The sequence below is a fragment of the Podarcis liolepis genome, assembly GCF_965112155.1.
Source record: "Podarcis liolepis genome assembly, chromosome: 2".
Lineage (NCBI taxonomy): Eukaryota > Metazoa > Chordata > Lepidosauria > Squamata > Lacertidae > Podarcis > Podarcis liolepis.
Window position 1 is genome coordinate 92,509,440 of NC_139555.1, and position 15,120 is coordinate 92,524,559.

General features: G+C 41.8%; 1 protein-coding gene across 15 annotated transcripts in view; it reads right to left on the reverse strand.

The window, feature by feature from the left end:
* Nucleotides 1-15,120, reverse strand: part of LOC310701096 (contactin-4) — a 497,831-nt gene that overhangs the window by 101,235 nt on the left and 381,476 nt on the right. For 14 of the 15 annotated variants that reach the window (XM_083491346.1, XM_083491357.1, XM_083491358.1 and 11 more), the window contains 3 exons: nucleotides 14,946-15,048; nucleotides 12,529-12,713; nucleotides 701-837 (listed from right to left, as the gene is read on the reverse strand). In XM_083491346.1, the coding sequence (XP_083347472.1) occupies nucleotides 701-837; nucleotides 12,529-12,713; nucleotides 14,946-15,048 (425 nt within the window). Of the gene's footprint in view, nucleotides 1-700; nucleotides 838-10,825; nucleotides 10,971-12,528; nucleotides 12,714-14,945; nucleotides 15,049-15,120 lie in introns of those variants that run through there. The other variant, XM_083491352.1, reaches the window with a different exon arrangement.

Consider the following 15,120-nt stretch of genomic DNA (forward strand, 5'->3'; position numbering starts at 1 on the left):
GGTCAACTCCCTTGTTGTCAGTTCTTGCAGAGATCTGAAGAAGTTGAATGGGGTTACTATTACAGACCAGAGGGCTTGTTTACCTCCCATAAAGTTCAATTAAAAATCAGAAGCTCAAAAATGGAAATGGAGGGAAGGTGTTTTATACAGCCTGAGTAAGTATATTCCCATGCACTCTTTTCACAGTTCACACTTACACTTAACTAGCGTTTCTATTATGACTTTTCCTTCCCCTACAGAGTTGTACAGAGTGTAAAAATATACAGCCATTTTATGTACCCTTCTTCTCATAGCAAATGTCCTCTGGAAATGAGTCCCACAGCTTCTAAGTTCCAGTTGATTCAGAGAAACGCTTGTCAAAGGCAGAAAGTGGCACTTAAATGCCTAACTTTCATTGAACATTTGGCTGGGAATTAGGTGCCTGAGGGTAATTTCTGCCTTTGAAAAGTATGGCTTGAAGTGTCATTGTTTTAACTACAAGGAAAGCTCAAGGTGATTCTGTGACATTCACTCAGCAGGGAAGGAAGTCTGCAATGGGACAGATGGAATTTTAAGGCCACTCGGTTTCATTAATTTCTTTTTCTCAACAGCAACAAACTATACAGAGATGAAAAAGGTCACCACTTCACAACAAATCTTTTCAAGTTTTGTCACCCAACTCAAAAGCATCAAGGACACCAAGCCTGAATATTACTCATACCTGAGGGAGAAGCAGTTCGCCATCCTTTAGCCAGCTGTATGAAGGCTTTGGTCTCCCATTTGCCTTACATTCCCAGTATATGCTTTCTTCCATGGCCACATGAGCGTCACTTATTTTCTGAATCCAGTTTGGAGGAGCTGCAAGGAGGACAGCAACACTCTTCTAAGCAAGTATTTGTTTTCTGCGTGCCATTAACCTTCAAACGCCTTTCTTCCTAACATACACATTTATATAATGCCGCATTCAAATATCGTATCATTGCTCTTGAAAGTGAATTGGATCTCGTCTCTAAACAGTAGAGACACAGTAAAAGAAATAAGGAGATATGTTTTCCTTTTTGCAGATATTAGTAGCAAGAATGTTTTAGCTGGATGGCTTCCCCCATTGCATTAATCCAGTGTACTCATTGGTTTAAATGTGCTGAATTGGGCACAGACTGCCAACTTATAGTTATCCCCTTCTCCCAGGAAACCCTGAAACTGAGGGCTCCAAGGGTTTGTGAAAATCACAATTCTCAGAACTGGCACTAAGCTACAATTCCCAATATCCTTTGGAGAATCTATGCCAGCTAACCTTGTAAACCATTTTTAGTGTGTATGTGGCTCCCTATTTCTAAGGAAAGCTGTATGTTTCTTTAGCATAATAACCTGCCAGATAAGAGAATAAAAATGCAGCCCAGTCCTGGTATCAATTATGTTTGTACCTGAGAAAACAAATTTATCCTATAAGCATGCAAACTACATGCATCAAATTCCAATCTGCAGAAACCATAAGCACTTAGGTCTACTCTCGAGTCTAAAGTGCTTCAATGTGTAAACTATGAGAAATCAGAAATAATTTGCCATCTTGTTCCATGCTCTGTAGACAATGGGTGGTATTCAACCAAGTTTTACTCAGAGAAGTCCCCTTAACTAAGTCCCCTTAACTAAGTTAGGTCTATTAATTTCAATGGGTCTACCCTGAGTAAACCTTGAATACCATCCACTCAAACTAGGGGATAGAAACAGCCTAACTTCCCCATGCAACATATTTGAGAGGAAAATATATGAGCATAATCAAGCCAAAGTTAAGAACATTACGTGTCCCATTAATTGCAATGAAATAGATTTAACCACTTATTTAACTTGCTCGGGGAAATAAGTGAACTTAAAACAGTCTCCCAGGGGATGTTTTTTCTTCTGTAGCCTCCAAAGATATGTATTTCAAGTTTATAAGACTGCTATTACTTTGCTTTCAGATAACAAACACAAGTGACAGTGAATGTTCTGGGGACATCTCAGGCTGCCACATCAGAGAAACTAGACAGCTAAACTGTCCCTGGAATGGCAAACTACTGTGAGCCCCGTATAGAAGCTTCTGAGTCCAAAAGATAATTGAGCTTAATGAATAGTGACTGAAATCTGCACACACAATTGTCCAAAGCTTAAAGAAATATGTATATTCTATGCCAGCAGAGGTCTCTATGAACCTGGGTATTTTACAATGCTGTGTCTCTCTATAATCAGATAAAACAATTTCAGATTTCTTCAACAAAGGACAACCACTTTTAAAATCCCCCAGGGGTTTAGATGAGATCAGAGGAAGGTTTGCAAGGGTAGAATTAAGCAGCAAAAGCTTGATAAACAAGAAGTGTCAGGTTGAATACCAACATGATGCTGCTACTTTTAAATCCATCTCTGCTATCAGCATTACTTGCTGATAAACCCAACAAGGAACAAGCAGCAAGGATCTTTTTGAATAGTTCAAGCTGCTTTGGGTGAATTAATTGAAATAGGAACTAAAGTTGATGGCAGCTGAACACCTAATTCCAAATGTACAGTACAGATTCTCCCAGATCTAGAAGAAAGAAAACAAGAAGAAAAGAAAAGCTGAAGAAACTTAGCTCAGAAACTTATATATGCCAAGAAAATAAGACTTAAAGAGATTCAGAGGTGGGGTGAGGTGGGGAGGGGTGAGAGAGAAACAGATTGACAAACATAATAAGAAATAAATAGGATACGCCCCAGGTTTTTCTTTAACAAGAAAGCAACACACTACAACTGACAGATTTATCATCACACAAAGCTTATATCACCTCACTTCTTCAGTATTGTAAAGGACAATTCTAGAGACAACAAAAAAGATCTGCATAAAGCAAGATAATCTATGGATTCAAAGAGCTGCCTGAAGTTGCTTGTCAAAACATGCATTCTTGAGTCCAAGGCTATTTTTCAGCAAGTGTGAAGTGTACAATAAAAGGCATCCTTGTCTATAAAAGCACTATTACAACTCATGTCCTTGGGTGCATAAATTAACTTTTATATAATGAAAAAACACCTATTCTCAGCTTCAGTGATTTTGTTTTTCCCCACAAAAACCAACAACATATATGCCTTTGAGTCATATACCCAAAAGTTGTAAACGTTTTTTTTTATCAGTATATATTTCACTTATTGCTGAATAAATGGAATATATCATTTCACTTCACTACTGAGAAGTCATAAGAAGGGGCCCAGTGGCTCATCTAGCCCATCATCCTCTTCTCCCAGTGGCCAGCTGGATGCCTGTGGGAAAGCAGGGAGCAGAACATGAGAACAAGAGTCCTCTCCCCTCCTGTGGTTTCCAGAAACTGGTACAGTGGTACCTCAGGTTAAGTACTTAATTTGTTCTGGAGGTCCGTACTTAACCTGAAACTGTTCTTAACCTGAAGCACCACTTTTGCTAATAGGGCCTCCTGCTGCTGCCGCGCCGCCAGAGCATGATTTCTGTTCTCATCCTGAAGCAACGTTCTTAACCTGGGGTTAGCGGAGTCTGTAACCTGAAGTGTATGTAACCTGAAGTGTATGTAACCTGAGGTACCACTGTAGCTGGAAGCATTGCTGCCTCAAGCAATGGAGGGAGAGCATAGCTATCATAGCTAATCACTATTGATAGCCTTCACCTCCATGAATTCAGAGTTGCCATATTTTGAAGAGCAAAGAAAGGGGATGCTATGACGACTCTCATTTTAAATACCCCTACTATTTGTAGGCTATAGAAGCTGTGATGTATTGCTGAGTGGTGCAGGAGAAGAGGAAAGCAAGTCTCCAGTTAGGTCTATGTCTCATCCAGAAAATATCGCCAGAGGCATTTTGGCAAATTAAAAAAAAATCCATCCGGACAGAAATTTTTCCCCTGGAAAAGAGGATGTGTCCTGGAAAAAGAGGACACATGGCAATTCTTCTAAAGCCATTCAAGTCGGTGGCCATCACTGCCTCCTGGAAGAGTGAGTTCTATATTTTGACTATGAACTGCATGAAGAACCACATTCTTTCAACTGTCCAAAGTCCTCCAACATTCAGTTTCACTGGATTTCAATGAGTTCTAGCATTCTGAGAGAGGGAGAAAAAAATTTCTCTACCTGCTTTCTCCATGTAATGTATAATTTTATAAACTTCTGTCATGTCATCTCTTACTTGTCTTTTCTCTAAACTAAAAAGTCCCAAATGCTACAACCTTTCATCCAAAAGCATGAAATCTAATCAATACATTGCAGCAAAATAATTTATTTAACCCATAAGAAAGCCTGGGGAAAAAATAACGAAAATTCTAGCAGCAAAAACATTTCCATCAAACAGGCCTAAAGATGGGGATCAACAACCAAGGAAACCTTCTCCTTTAATGTCACCCTCAAATCGCTTGCAAGGGAACTATTCAGAAGAGGCCCTCAGATGAAGACCAAAGGGTGTGGGTAGGTTTCTATTGGGAGAAGCACTCCAAAAGATATTGGGACCCTGAGCTGGTGCCTTTTGCCTGTTGGCTCCCTTGGGAAATTGGCAATGGCGTCTCTGAAGGGAATGTGTGTTTATCTGTGTGGGAAAGGAAAGAGGGGAGGCAATTTTAGAAAGACATCCCTACCCCTAGTGAATATATTGTTAGGAGTTTGTAGAGGGGCCAGATCCCTCTAAATTCTTAAATTTTAGAATTTAGCTAATATTTGGAGTATTAAGGGGAAATGTTGGGTGTACTGTAAAAATACAGGCTGCACCTGTTTTCTTGTTCAGGAGATCAGCTGATAGAGGTGCCATTCAGAAACAAAGAGAGCAGAGTACTGGGCCGTTAAGGGCAATTGCCAATGCCAATATTGTCCCTCCCCTGGCTCTGAGGAGCAAGAGGCTGTCAGAGTTACAGGGGGCAGGAATAAGTGTCCCTTTGCAGGATGTTTTTGAAAAGAGTAGGGGGAAAAATTATACCCCACCCATCTGGCAGGGCTTCCCCAGGTGGGGGAAAAACTCCGTGCAGACTGGCTGGGAGAGGCCATACCCAGAGACTGGGAAGCATGGCTGGCTTCTGCTCTGAACCCAAGCCTAATTGAGCTATGGGAGAAGCAACAGGAGACACTCTTGGGGTATGATGTTCTGCACTCTCTCCAACAAGGCTTAGGTGTACATATGTGTAAACAAAGCCATATATCTTAAAGGCACTACAGTCTCTGTTGTGCCTCACTCCAAAGGAAACACAAACCCTGGTTAAGAGCCAAGACCCTTGGAATCTCACTCAGCTCAGCAGAGATTGGGGTGACCTGTAGCAATATGTTAGGATCAAGACTATTATTATATATACAAGTGGGTGGCATATGCATCTATCTGGCTATAGCTGGGGACAGGATGCTATACTGTGCTGTGTGTCTCTGTGTGCAGTCATTCAACATGAGGGGTCTTGTGTGTGAGAGAGTGAGAGAGAGAGATGAGTGTATTACTTCATCTCTTTCTTTAGCTCTGATGAGCTCCCTTGATTCCTAATGTTAGTAAGGGGAGAATGGATGCATCAACATGCATGTCTCCTGCTTTTGTGTGTCTATCTGTCCTGCTGGTCACGTGCCTTGCTGCCAATCTTTTCTTGTAAGGGGAAAGATGTGGGAGAGAGTGTGTGTGAAAGACACTGAAATAAGACGTCTTATGTCTTGACAACCCAGCGGCATCTTGTGTAGAGGGTCGATCATTGGAAGTTCTTGATTTGCCACTGCTGGGATACCAGATGCATCTTTGCTGTCATATAGCAAGTGGATTTGTATGCTGTTTCCTAATCATGACAGTAAACAATAAGATACATATCTCTGAACACCAGGTGCTAAAGTATTCAGATGCTAAAGATGATTAAAATATTAACCGCTCTCAATCTGATAACTGATTGATAACTGATAACCTGATAACTGACATCTGTCCAGATTTTAATTTGTCTGAATTAATTTTAAGATGTATTTTAATAAATTTATGCCTGTTTTTATGTATACTGTGTTATTTATATGATGTTAGCTGCTCTGAGCCCGGCTCTGGCCGGGGTACAAATAAAATTTATTATTATTATTATTATTATTATTAAAGATAAAAATTAGGAATTGTGCACATGACACCTTGAGCCTTCCTTGAGAAACAGTATCACAGTGCGGGGACAAAGGTAATCCAATGAATGCTGAGCTAATATTGTATTTGCATTTTAATAAATCTCAGCTTTATGTAAATGCAAACTTATGCAAAACTGAATTGATAGATTTGTTTGGTTAACTGAAGAAAACTCTATTGATTAAATAATTAAAATTCCTTTAACTGCACTGCAGATCCAGTATTAACTGAAAGGGAAACTTTCACTAGAGCCATGGATATCATCAGGAAAGCTTTTGGCTACTTCAGTAGAAACAGGTCTGCCAGCAATGTAAACCTACTAAAAACCAACATTTTCCAAGTTTTGGATTGCTTCACAATGTCTCAGTCTATATGCATCTGTGTAAGCAAGGCAGGAAATTTCATTATACCAGTCACACCTCATAATGTTGCATACACTTATCACACAAATGTTCACACCAAAGGAGTGAGGAATGAGCCAAACTGACTTTTGTGAAACTACAGCCAGAGATATAATTATTCCTTTCCCCTTTTGGAATATATATATTTTAAACCACAGCAGTTCAAATGACTTCATTACTCTGATGCTGTTTTGCAAGATCAGGATCAGCTCTTTTAGAATTAGCTCAGATAGTTCCCATAAGCCTCATAAGGGGCTCCATTGTACTTCTAAATGAGATACAAACCTTTACTTTATTGCAAGGGATCACCAAGGTTAAATTCTGTGTTCAGGCAGACTAAAAATAGAGTTGAGGTTAGTGTACGTTTTTTCAGATGTACAGTATAGATGAGGATACAAAGCTTTGCCTGCTTCCTTCCCTTTTCAGTTCAGACAGTTCAACAAAAACATATAAAAGGGAAGGACAATATAAAACCATATAATTTGACAGTAATGGATCCTTACTATTTCAGAACATTAGGTTTGGTAACAGGCTGAGAGCTAGAATACTTAAAAGGAAAATACTTTTTCCCAGAATCTCTGTGAGTGGGAACACCAGTCACAAAAATAATTTTGTACTAAGGACATCGTTGACCAAAAAACTGAAGCAATCTTGAGATGGAGAAGAAAATGTTGTAATGATGGCTGACTTCAATTACCCTCATACAGAGACTGGGTAAATGCATGCTCTAGTCAGAAGAAAGAGGTAGAATTCCTAGAACACCCTAAAATATGGTGTCTTGGAACAGTTGATTATGGAACTAACCAGAGGGGAAGTGTCCCCGGACTTAAGCCTAAGTGGCTTTTAGTTTGGAAAAAAGACAACTGGTGCATGGTGCTGAGAAATACATTTCTCTCTCTCTCTCTCATAATAATAGAACTTGGGTCATCCAAAGAAACTGGCAGGAGATTTAGGACATATAAATTAAGCATTTTTTCATGCAACCAATAATTCATTTATGAAATTTGCTGCCACAAAGGTTGCTGACGGCTATTAGATCAGGTAGATTTAAAAAGGTATTAATGGCTTTCATCCAAGATGGTTATATGCGATATCTATGTTCAGAAGCAGTACCCTCTAAGTACTATTTACCAGAGGGCAGAAAAGGGGTAGGGCTATTGCATTCATGTCCTGCTTATGAGTTTCCTGTAGGTGTCTGGTTGTCCACTATTGGCAACAGGATACTGAACTGAAGAAGAGTGCTACTGGACCAGACTTACGTTCCTAATACTTTGAACTGTGTTGATAACATTACTAGTTATTGTGAGGTGCTAAAAGAAGTATGAGGGATACACATTAACAATTTAATTTCAAATATAGCCAGAAGTGGGCCTTTGAAATTTGTTGAAAATCTCACCTCCCCAAGTGAAACCTCTTTACCACCTGCAGAAATTTGTAATAGCAACTATGATTTTTAATAGAAGCAACCAAGGACATGAAACAGCTCTAAGATTTGTCATAGATACCAGAGTCCTCTCTGCCTTTTAAGTGCTCCCTTCCAGGTGGCATTATATACCGTATTTTTCGCTCCATATAACGCACCTGACCATAAGACGCACCTAGTTTTTAGAGGATGAAACAAGAAGAAAAAAATCTGAACGAAACAGTGGATGTATGATTTTTGTGGTTCATGCTGTGGCCACATAAATGTTATGTGATTTGGTGGCAAGTTTGGGGTAGCCCAGTGCAAAAATGCTGAGGATCCATGTGGATCTGTGCTTTGTAACCACATTTTTGCGCCATTACGGCCCCACGAAACAGTGGGTGTGGGGTTTTTTTTGTGTGCAGGCTGTAGCCATGGGCATGCTATGTGATCTGATGGAGAATTTGGGGTGATCCAATGCAAAAATCCTGAGGATCCATGTGCTTTTACCTCCCCCCTCCCAGGCAGCCTCCTTTATCTCTAGAGTCCCTTATCTCCCTCCCGATCCCTTGCCAATAAGCTGCTCAGCGGTTTTGTTTCAACACCCCCTTCCCTCTTCCTAAAAAAAAAAAAAAAAAGCACAATCTGCTTTTTGCCCCTGGGCAATTTGGCTCCAGAGACCACACATTCACTCCATAAGACGCACAGACATTTCCCCTTACTTTTTAGGAGGAAAAAAGTGCATCTTATGGAGCGAAAAATACGGTATTTGCAAGACAATCACAGGGGATAAACAAAGCAGTTTGCTACATTTCAGTCAGGTCTGGGCCCTCTTGTGGCTTCTGAAGCAGCAGAAGCAAACAGGAATTTTCTTCCATCTTCCAAGCAGAGAGACAAAAACAAAAGCACCTGGCCAGTCTTAAGAGTCTGCGCCCTCCTTCCTCACACTATCCCAAGATGATTAAAGTGTACCAATGTTCTATAACCTAACTTGCTTTCCCTTCACACATACTACTAGGCTAAGCTGTGAAACTGTACAACTGAGGTGGAGGAAAAGAGGCTGAATTGTTCACCCTGCATCAACTTGTTTAACCATACTGAACATGAAGCCTGTTGATGTCACTGATAATATATATATAGCGCAAAAGAAAACTAGAGTCAGCATAACAGCAACAAATAAGCAAACCTCTTTCAACAACTTTACTGAGTGCTGAATAATATGGTTGGTGACAAAAAAAGATAGTCTGGTTTATCTGCAGCAAGCAGGGAAATTTGAATTTCATCTTCCTTTGCTTTCTTTGCTATTCACAGAGGCAGATAACTCAGTTTAAAAGAGTAACACTGTTAGAGCCAGATTTTAATCTCAGGGATGCATTATGATAGAACATTTCACAGAGAAAGGCTGTAAGTAAGTGACAAGTTTGATTTTCCATATCAAATACGTTCCAGTGTTCCTTTCTTTGAATGTGAACTTTTGACCCAGTAGAAACAACTTGGAAAAACAATGCCAGCATTGCAGTTTCCCCCCTCCCCATTATATATATATATATATATATATATATATATATATATATTTCTTACATTAAAAAAAGGAAAGATTAAAGATGTTACCATTCAACTTTTGTCACTAATGCAGGATATTATATGAAATCTTATGACAAGCTGCTTTCGGAATGACAGGTCTGGAATGGCTATTTTGATGAAACTTGGGGAACATTTTCGTGGTTTGCATTTTCAAATTTAAAAGGCAGCTGAAGTAAAGTTATTCGTATAACAGAACACTCCAAGTTATACACTGATCACCTTTAACAGCAGGCTAGAGGGGCATCACCTCTAGAAAAGGTTAACTTTTAAAAGTAAAATACAGGGATAGAGTCCAAGCTGAGACTGCAAGGGAAACATATTTTCCCACTTGGAGGATTTTAAAGAAATATATACAATTAAATTGTATATAAATTTTATGAAATAAATCAAACAAAATGTAGCCAGTGCTAATGTGAAATGTTAACATGATTCTGTTCTGGCCTACATTATTTTATTTTATTACCTTTATAGAATTAATCAGTTGCCTTTTCATGTAAGTACAAGCATGAACCAACTTATAAGTGTAAAAAGAAATCAAAGTTGATTAAGAAACAGATCCAAACCTTAGGTTTTCTGATGCTGATGAACTACAACCCCCATCACCCCAGTCAGAATGGCCAATGGCAAAGGATGGTGGGAACTGTAGTTTAACAACATCTAAAAACGAAAGGTTGGGAAAGGCAGATCTGATGAATGCTCAATAAGTAGATTGTCTGGAGGGATCCTTAGATCAAAAGAGAAGATATTGTTGATGAATCCAAAAGTGGCATTCCTACATGCACACTTATCTGGGTGGAGGGAGGTTATAAATAACAGTTAAATGGAGAACTAAGATGGTTCATGGGACTGTCAAAAGTGGAAAACACACAAGATGGACGAAAACACAACTTAATGCGCCCCCCCCAATTGATACTGATCTGCCACAAGGAGTGGGAAAAGTTAAATCCATTTGAGAAAGAAACAGGATTAGTGGTATCAAGGGAAAGATATCAAAGTTTCTGTTAATGTGAATAAAGAAAAAGTATTAAAAAGGAAAAGGTCACAAATCACAGCAGGTTTATTAACTGCTACTAATAAACAAACCAGACACTGCCAAAACAACAAGGGAGACAGCGCAAAGGAGCAGTATGAAGCTAGGATTTGCAGAAATGATTAAAAGGAGAAAGATGAAAATAGCAAGCAGCATGGCTGATAGCAATCAAGAGAAGCCCAGCAACGACAACCCGATTTTACGGCACCTCTGTGTTTCATAGGTCTTGCTGTCACCATACAATCCAGCACATAGGTATCAAATGGAGGCCAGGGAACCTCCTCCACTGGTAGAGCAGGGTGGAGATGTAGAGGAGATTCCAGGTGGCAAAGGAACAGGCTGCAATACCTAGTGGCTTGGGAGGGTGATCCTGCAGCTGAGAACTCATGGGAACCGGCAGAGACTATCCAGGCGCCGGAGTTACAAGAGGAATTTCATGTGCAATACCCCCACAAACCCAAACCCCACAATTGGCAACTCAAGGAGATATTTGCGGAGACTGATGAGGAAGAGGAAGGCTTTTGGGGGTTTCAATCCTCAGAAGAAAGAGAGAGCAACACAGATGGGGGGTCTTAGAAGGGTGTGTGTGATGTCATGGGACTGCCAGAGAATGCTGGGGAGGAGCAGGAACAGGAAGAGGGAGATGAGCAGGAAGTGGCAATTGAGGAAAGAGGGGAGAGCCAGGAGGCGGAAGGGCTCTCAGAGGCTGAAGCAGAGCCCCAGCACCGCACAGAAAATTCTGGCACCGGTAGTGAGGCAATTCCTGTTCCATCTGCCAAGGAGAGGAGAGAGTTAAAGAGGAGGGGGGAGAGGCATCACATGAAGCTTCCCCGCCTTTTCTGTTGGAGGAGAAGCCAGCGGAGGCCACTCCCAGAATCTGAACTGGAGGATTCAGATGTATGATTGTAATGCGCTGCCTGTACATATGTAAAATAAAGAACTGTATATATCTCTGAGTGAGCAGAGGTGCTTGTTGCGAAGAGCATACCAAGCCATCACACTATCCCAACAACTTTAAGGAAACTTGGAACTGGCTAGGTCCATAGAACTCTAGAATATAGTTATTTGCCTTTCTTCTGGGTCCTCTCATGCTAATTGGCATTTTATGGTGGCAGGACCTGGGGAGAAGGAGGTCTAGAGTAATTAGCAGTGATTTTTGGTGGGAAGGGGGCTGGGTTGCAGCAAAATATGACATTTTGTCGGGGGATGTATAAAGGAACAGTTTTCAGAGAAAAAAGGGGAGTGAATCCATTGAAAAAAATTACCTTTGTTGAGAAATCATGATCTCTCTCCTTGTTCTCTTGTCAGGAGAGGTGAAGGGGATTGTGCTGTGAATTGCAACCTTTAAAGCAGTTGCAACAGCCACTTTAGAGGAGGCAATCCATTCTGCAATTGGGAGAGCATGACCCTACTTCTCTCTTGGCAAGAGGAAGAGGGCCAAGCTACACATACTCAGTCTCGACTGCCTTCTCTAAAGCGTCTGGTGCACTGCTATGCACAACATTACCCCCAGTCTCCTTTCAAGAGAGGAAGAAGAGAACAAATCCTTAAAGGATCTGTAGCAATGCAAACTTTTTCAGTCCTGTTCATATAATCTGCAGGGACATATACAGAAAAATCCCATAATTACTTTTACACAAAAATGAGTCCCAAATTCAGTGTGATATGGGGGGGGCATTGAGATTAAAAGCTAGCCCAAAATGAAAACCCTACATCTGAGGCCAAAACAGCCATCGTTTTTCAGAAGAGCATGCGGTTTTTCTTCCAGATGCAGCAGGAGAAAGACAGATAAATTGCTTTACAACGGCGTTTTACATCTTCCAGACCAATCTCCTTCTTACAATGTACGTTTTCATTTCTCCCTCACTTCCCAGCCTCAATCAATATGCCCGTCTCAGAGGTTTTTATTTTATATAAAATTACACTTGCTGAGCAGTCCTATTTGCAAGACAAATATGAAGAGAAAAATCAACATTGACAGTGCAACAAAGCATTTACCACATTTTGGCCTCAGCTATAATGAAAAACAGGTGAGTAAATAATCAGGGTACCATAAAACGTCAGCTGGCCCCTGGCCACGTTCTTCCCTCTCACATTTTCAGCCACGCATTCGTACAGGCCAGCATCTTCCTGCTGAAAGTTTGGGATTTCAAGGATGCTGCTTGATTTGTGCCTCCGAGCTTTTTTGGGGATCTGTTTTCCATCGGCTCTTCTCCAGGTGATCGTAGGAACCGGGCTGTTTATCAACAACAGAAGGGAGAAAATCCTGATGGTAAAGGCTGAATTCTTTTAATTGAGCTGCTATGAGCAGACAAGTTCATTTTTATATATATCATTGCAAATACAGCCACAAAATGACTAGCCCCCCCCAACCCATTTGTAGCAATAACGGTGTGATGGCCTGGGAATCTGATCCAGAGGCTGAACCTGAGGAATTCCCAGCCTGCACAGGAGTCCCCGCCTCCAGGGCCGGCTGAGCCGGGGCAGGGGCTTGAACCTGAAGGGCCCTCACCTGTGCCGGATCCTCAGGAGCAGACACCAGCTGAATCCGCTCTGGCTCCGGAGGTGATCAAGGACCCATTGCCTGCAGGTGCTCCTCTCCCAGCCCTGTCAGGGGAAGGTGAGCTTGCCTCTGGGTCCAGTAACCCTCCAGCCTCTCCTGAGCTGCAGAGGCTCAGGGCAGAGAGGTGGAGGGAACTAAGTTCTCGCAAGAGGAGTGCTCGCCTCCAGGCCAGGAGAGGCGAGTCACCTGTGGACTGGGGCCACCCTATGCCTCAGAGGAGATAAAGGCCAGCCCTCCCAGTCCCAGGTTGTGGGAGCGACATTGTTGGTTACCTGTTCCTGCCGGCACCCTGTCCTGCTTTCTGCCAGAGTTCCTGACCACGCCCGACTCCCTGCCTTGGACCCCGCTTCAGCCTCGGACCGGACACGCACAACGCCACACGATACCCCCCCCCCGGGACCAGCACAAACTGTCAGGAGTTCAGCCTACACTCGAGTAGGACCCTGGCAGAGACACATGCCCGACTGTTTGCGTAACAGAGCTCAACAACTCAGCATTTTGGCTAATCTACTTTATTTACATATAAACACACACGGAGCACTGCAACATGGCTCCCTCTCTTTCTAGCATCAGACAGCAAAGAGAAAAAGAACCAAGGACAATAGTCCCATTTCACAGAACACAGTAACACAAACATTCTGTCTCCGTCACTTCCCACCCTGTGGAGTCAAAACATACACCGTCATGTTTAAGACAACAATCCCATGACTGCAATCATGGAGCAGGAATTCTAACAATAGCCAGTTATAATACCTGTGATGTAAGAGGGGCCCAGTGTTTTCAAAGCTTCCCAACCTAATTACAGGAACCTCAGAAAAGGCTCACTTGGCACAGAAGCTCTGGAAGCCTAAGGAATGCCCTCGCGAGATCTCGTGGGACAATTCAGGTCTCTGCAAGATCTCACAGAAGCATCTGAGCAAGCAGGCATCTGCCCCCTTCTGTCCCAAGTCAGGTGGTGAGTTTAAAAGCCCCCTTTCCACTGGATAAGCCAAGTGGACCAAGCATGCAAAACTCTCTACTTTACTGACAGGGCAAGGACCACTCAGCATGCTGGCTCTTGAGAATGCTGAGGATGCTCTCTCTCCCCACAACCTGCTGGCCACAGGGCAGCTCCAAGGGTTTGACCAGACACAATTTTGGGGTATACATGTTACCGTTGGAACACCCCCCCCCCATAAGATGAGTGATTACTGCATGCATTTATATGATCAGCCTTGCTGGATCAACACAAAGATCTGCCCACTGCATCTTGTTCAGCGGCCAGTTTGCTGTATCTAGATTTTCACAAGCAAAGGTATAAGGGTAATGGCCTACACAGTTTACTCACACCAGTGGATACTTGGGAGTCACAGATCAATTTACCAGAATTGTCCCCTGTGGTCCAAATCTATACTACAGGTTGGTATAATGGCATTATGATACTTCCTTTATATTAAATACCTTCCCCACTATTTCCAACATTGAATTTTCCTTTTTCACTACTATAACATGTTGACTTTCCACTGAATAACTCACAATGACATCAATTTTTTGTTTTCTAAGCAGCTGCAGCCAAAGTAGGTATTATCAACTGATACATTAAGGTCCCCACTTCCGCTGGTGGGGAAGTGGGGTTGTTCTGAGGTGCATCAGATTCATGCACCAAACGTCATCAGTAGCTGTCCAAGTGATCATAGTTCGAAGTAACAATGTACATGTGTATTTGCATAGCAAAACAAAATGAAAAGTCCACAGAGCATGACTGGTCAAACTGAGAAGGGCATGATGAGCGCTGAAAGCCAAGGGAGACAACATCACAGTTAATGGAGGTTGTGCGAAGCAGAAAACCCACAATTTACTTGATTTTGCCCTAACAACCTGCAAACTGTTTTAGTACAGAAGAGTGAGTGAATGACGAAAACTTACTTTCCCAACGCAAAGCATTCCAGTCTCACAGTTGTTCCTTTCGCAGATGGAACCATTTCTGGGAACTGCACTTCTATTTTCGGCTCATATTCGCCCATCACTCCTGTGAACATATAATGGATGCTAAATTGACTTGAATTCTGCATTACATATCCCCAAGTATGCCTGAGTTAAC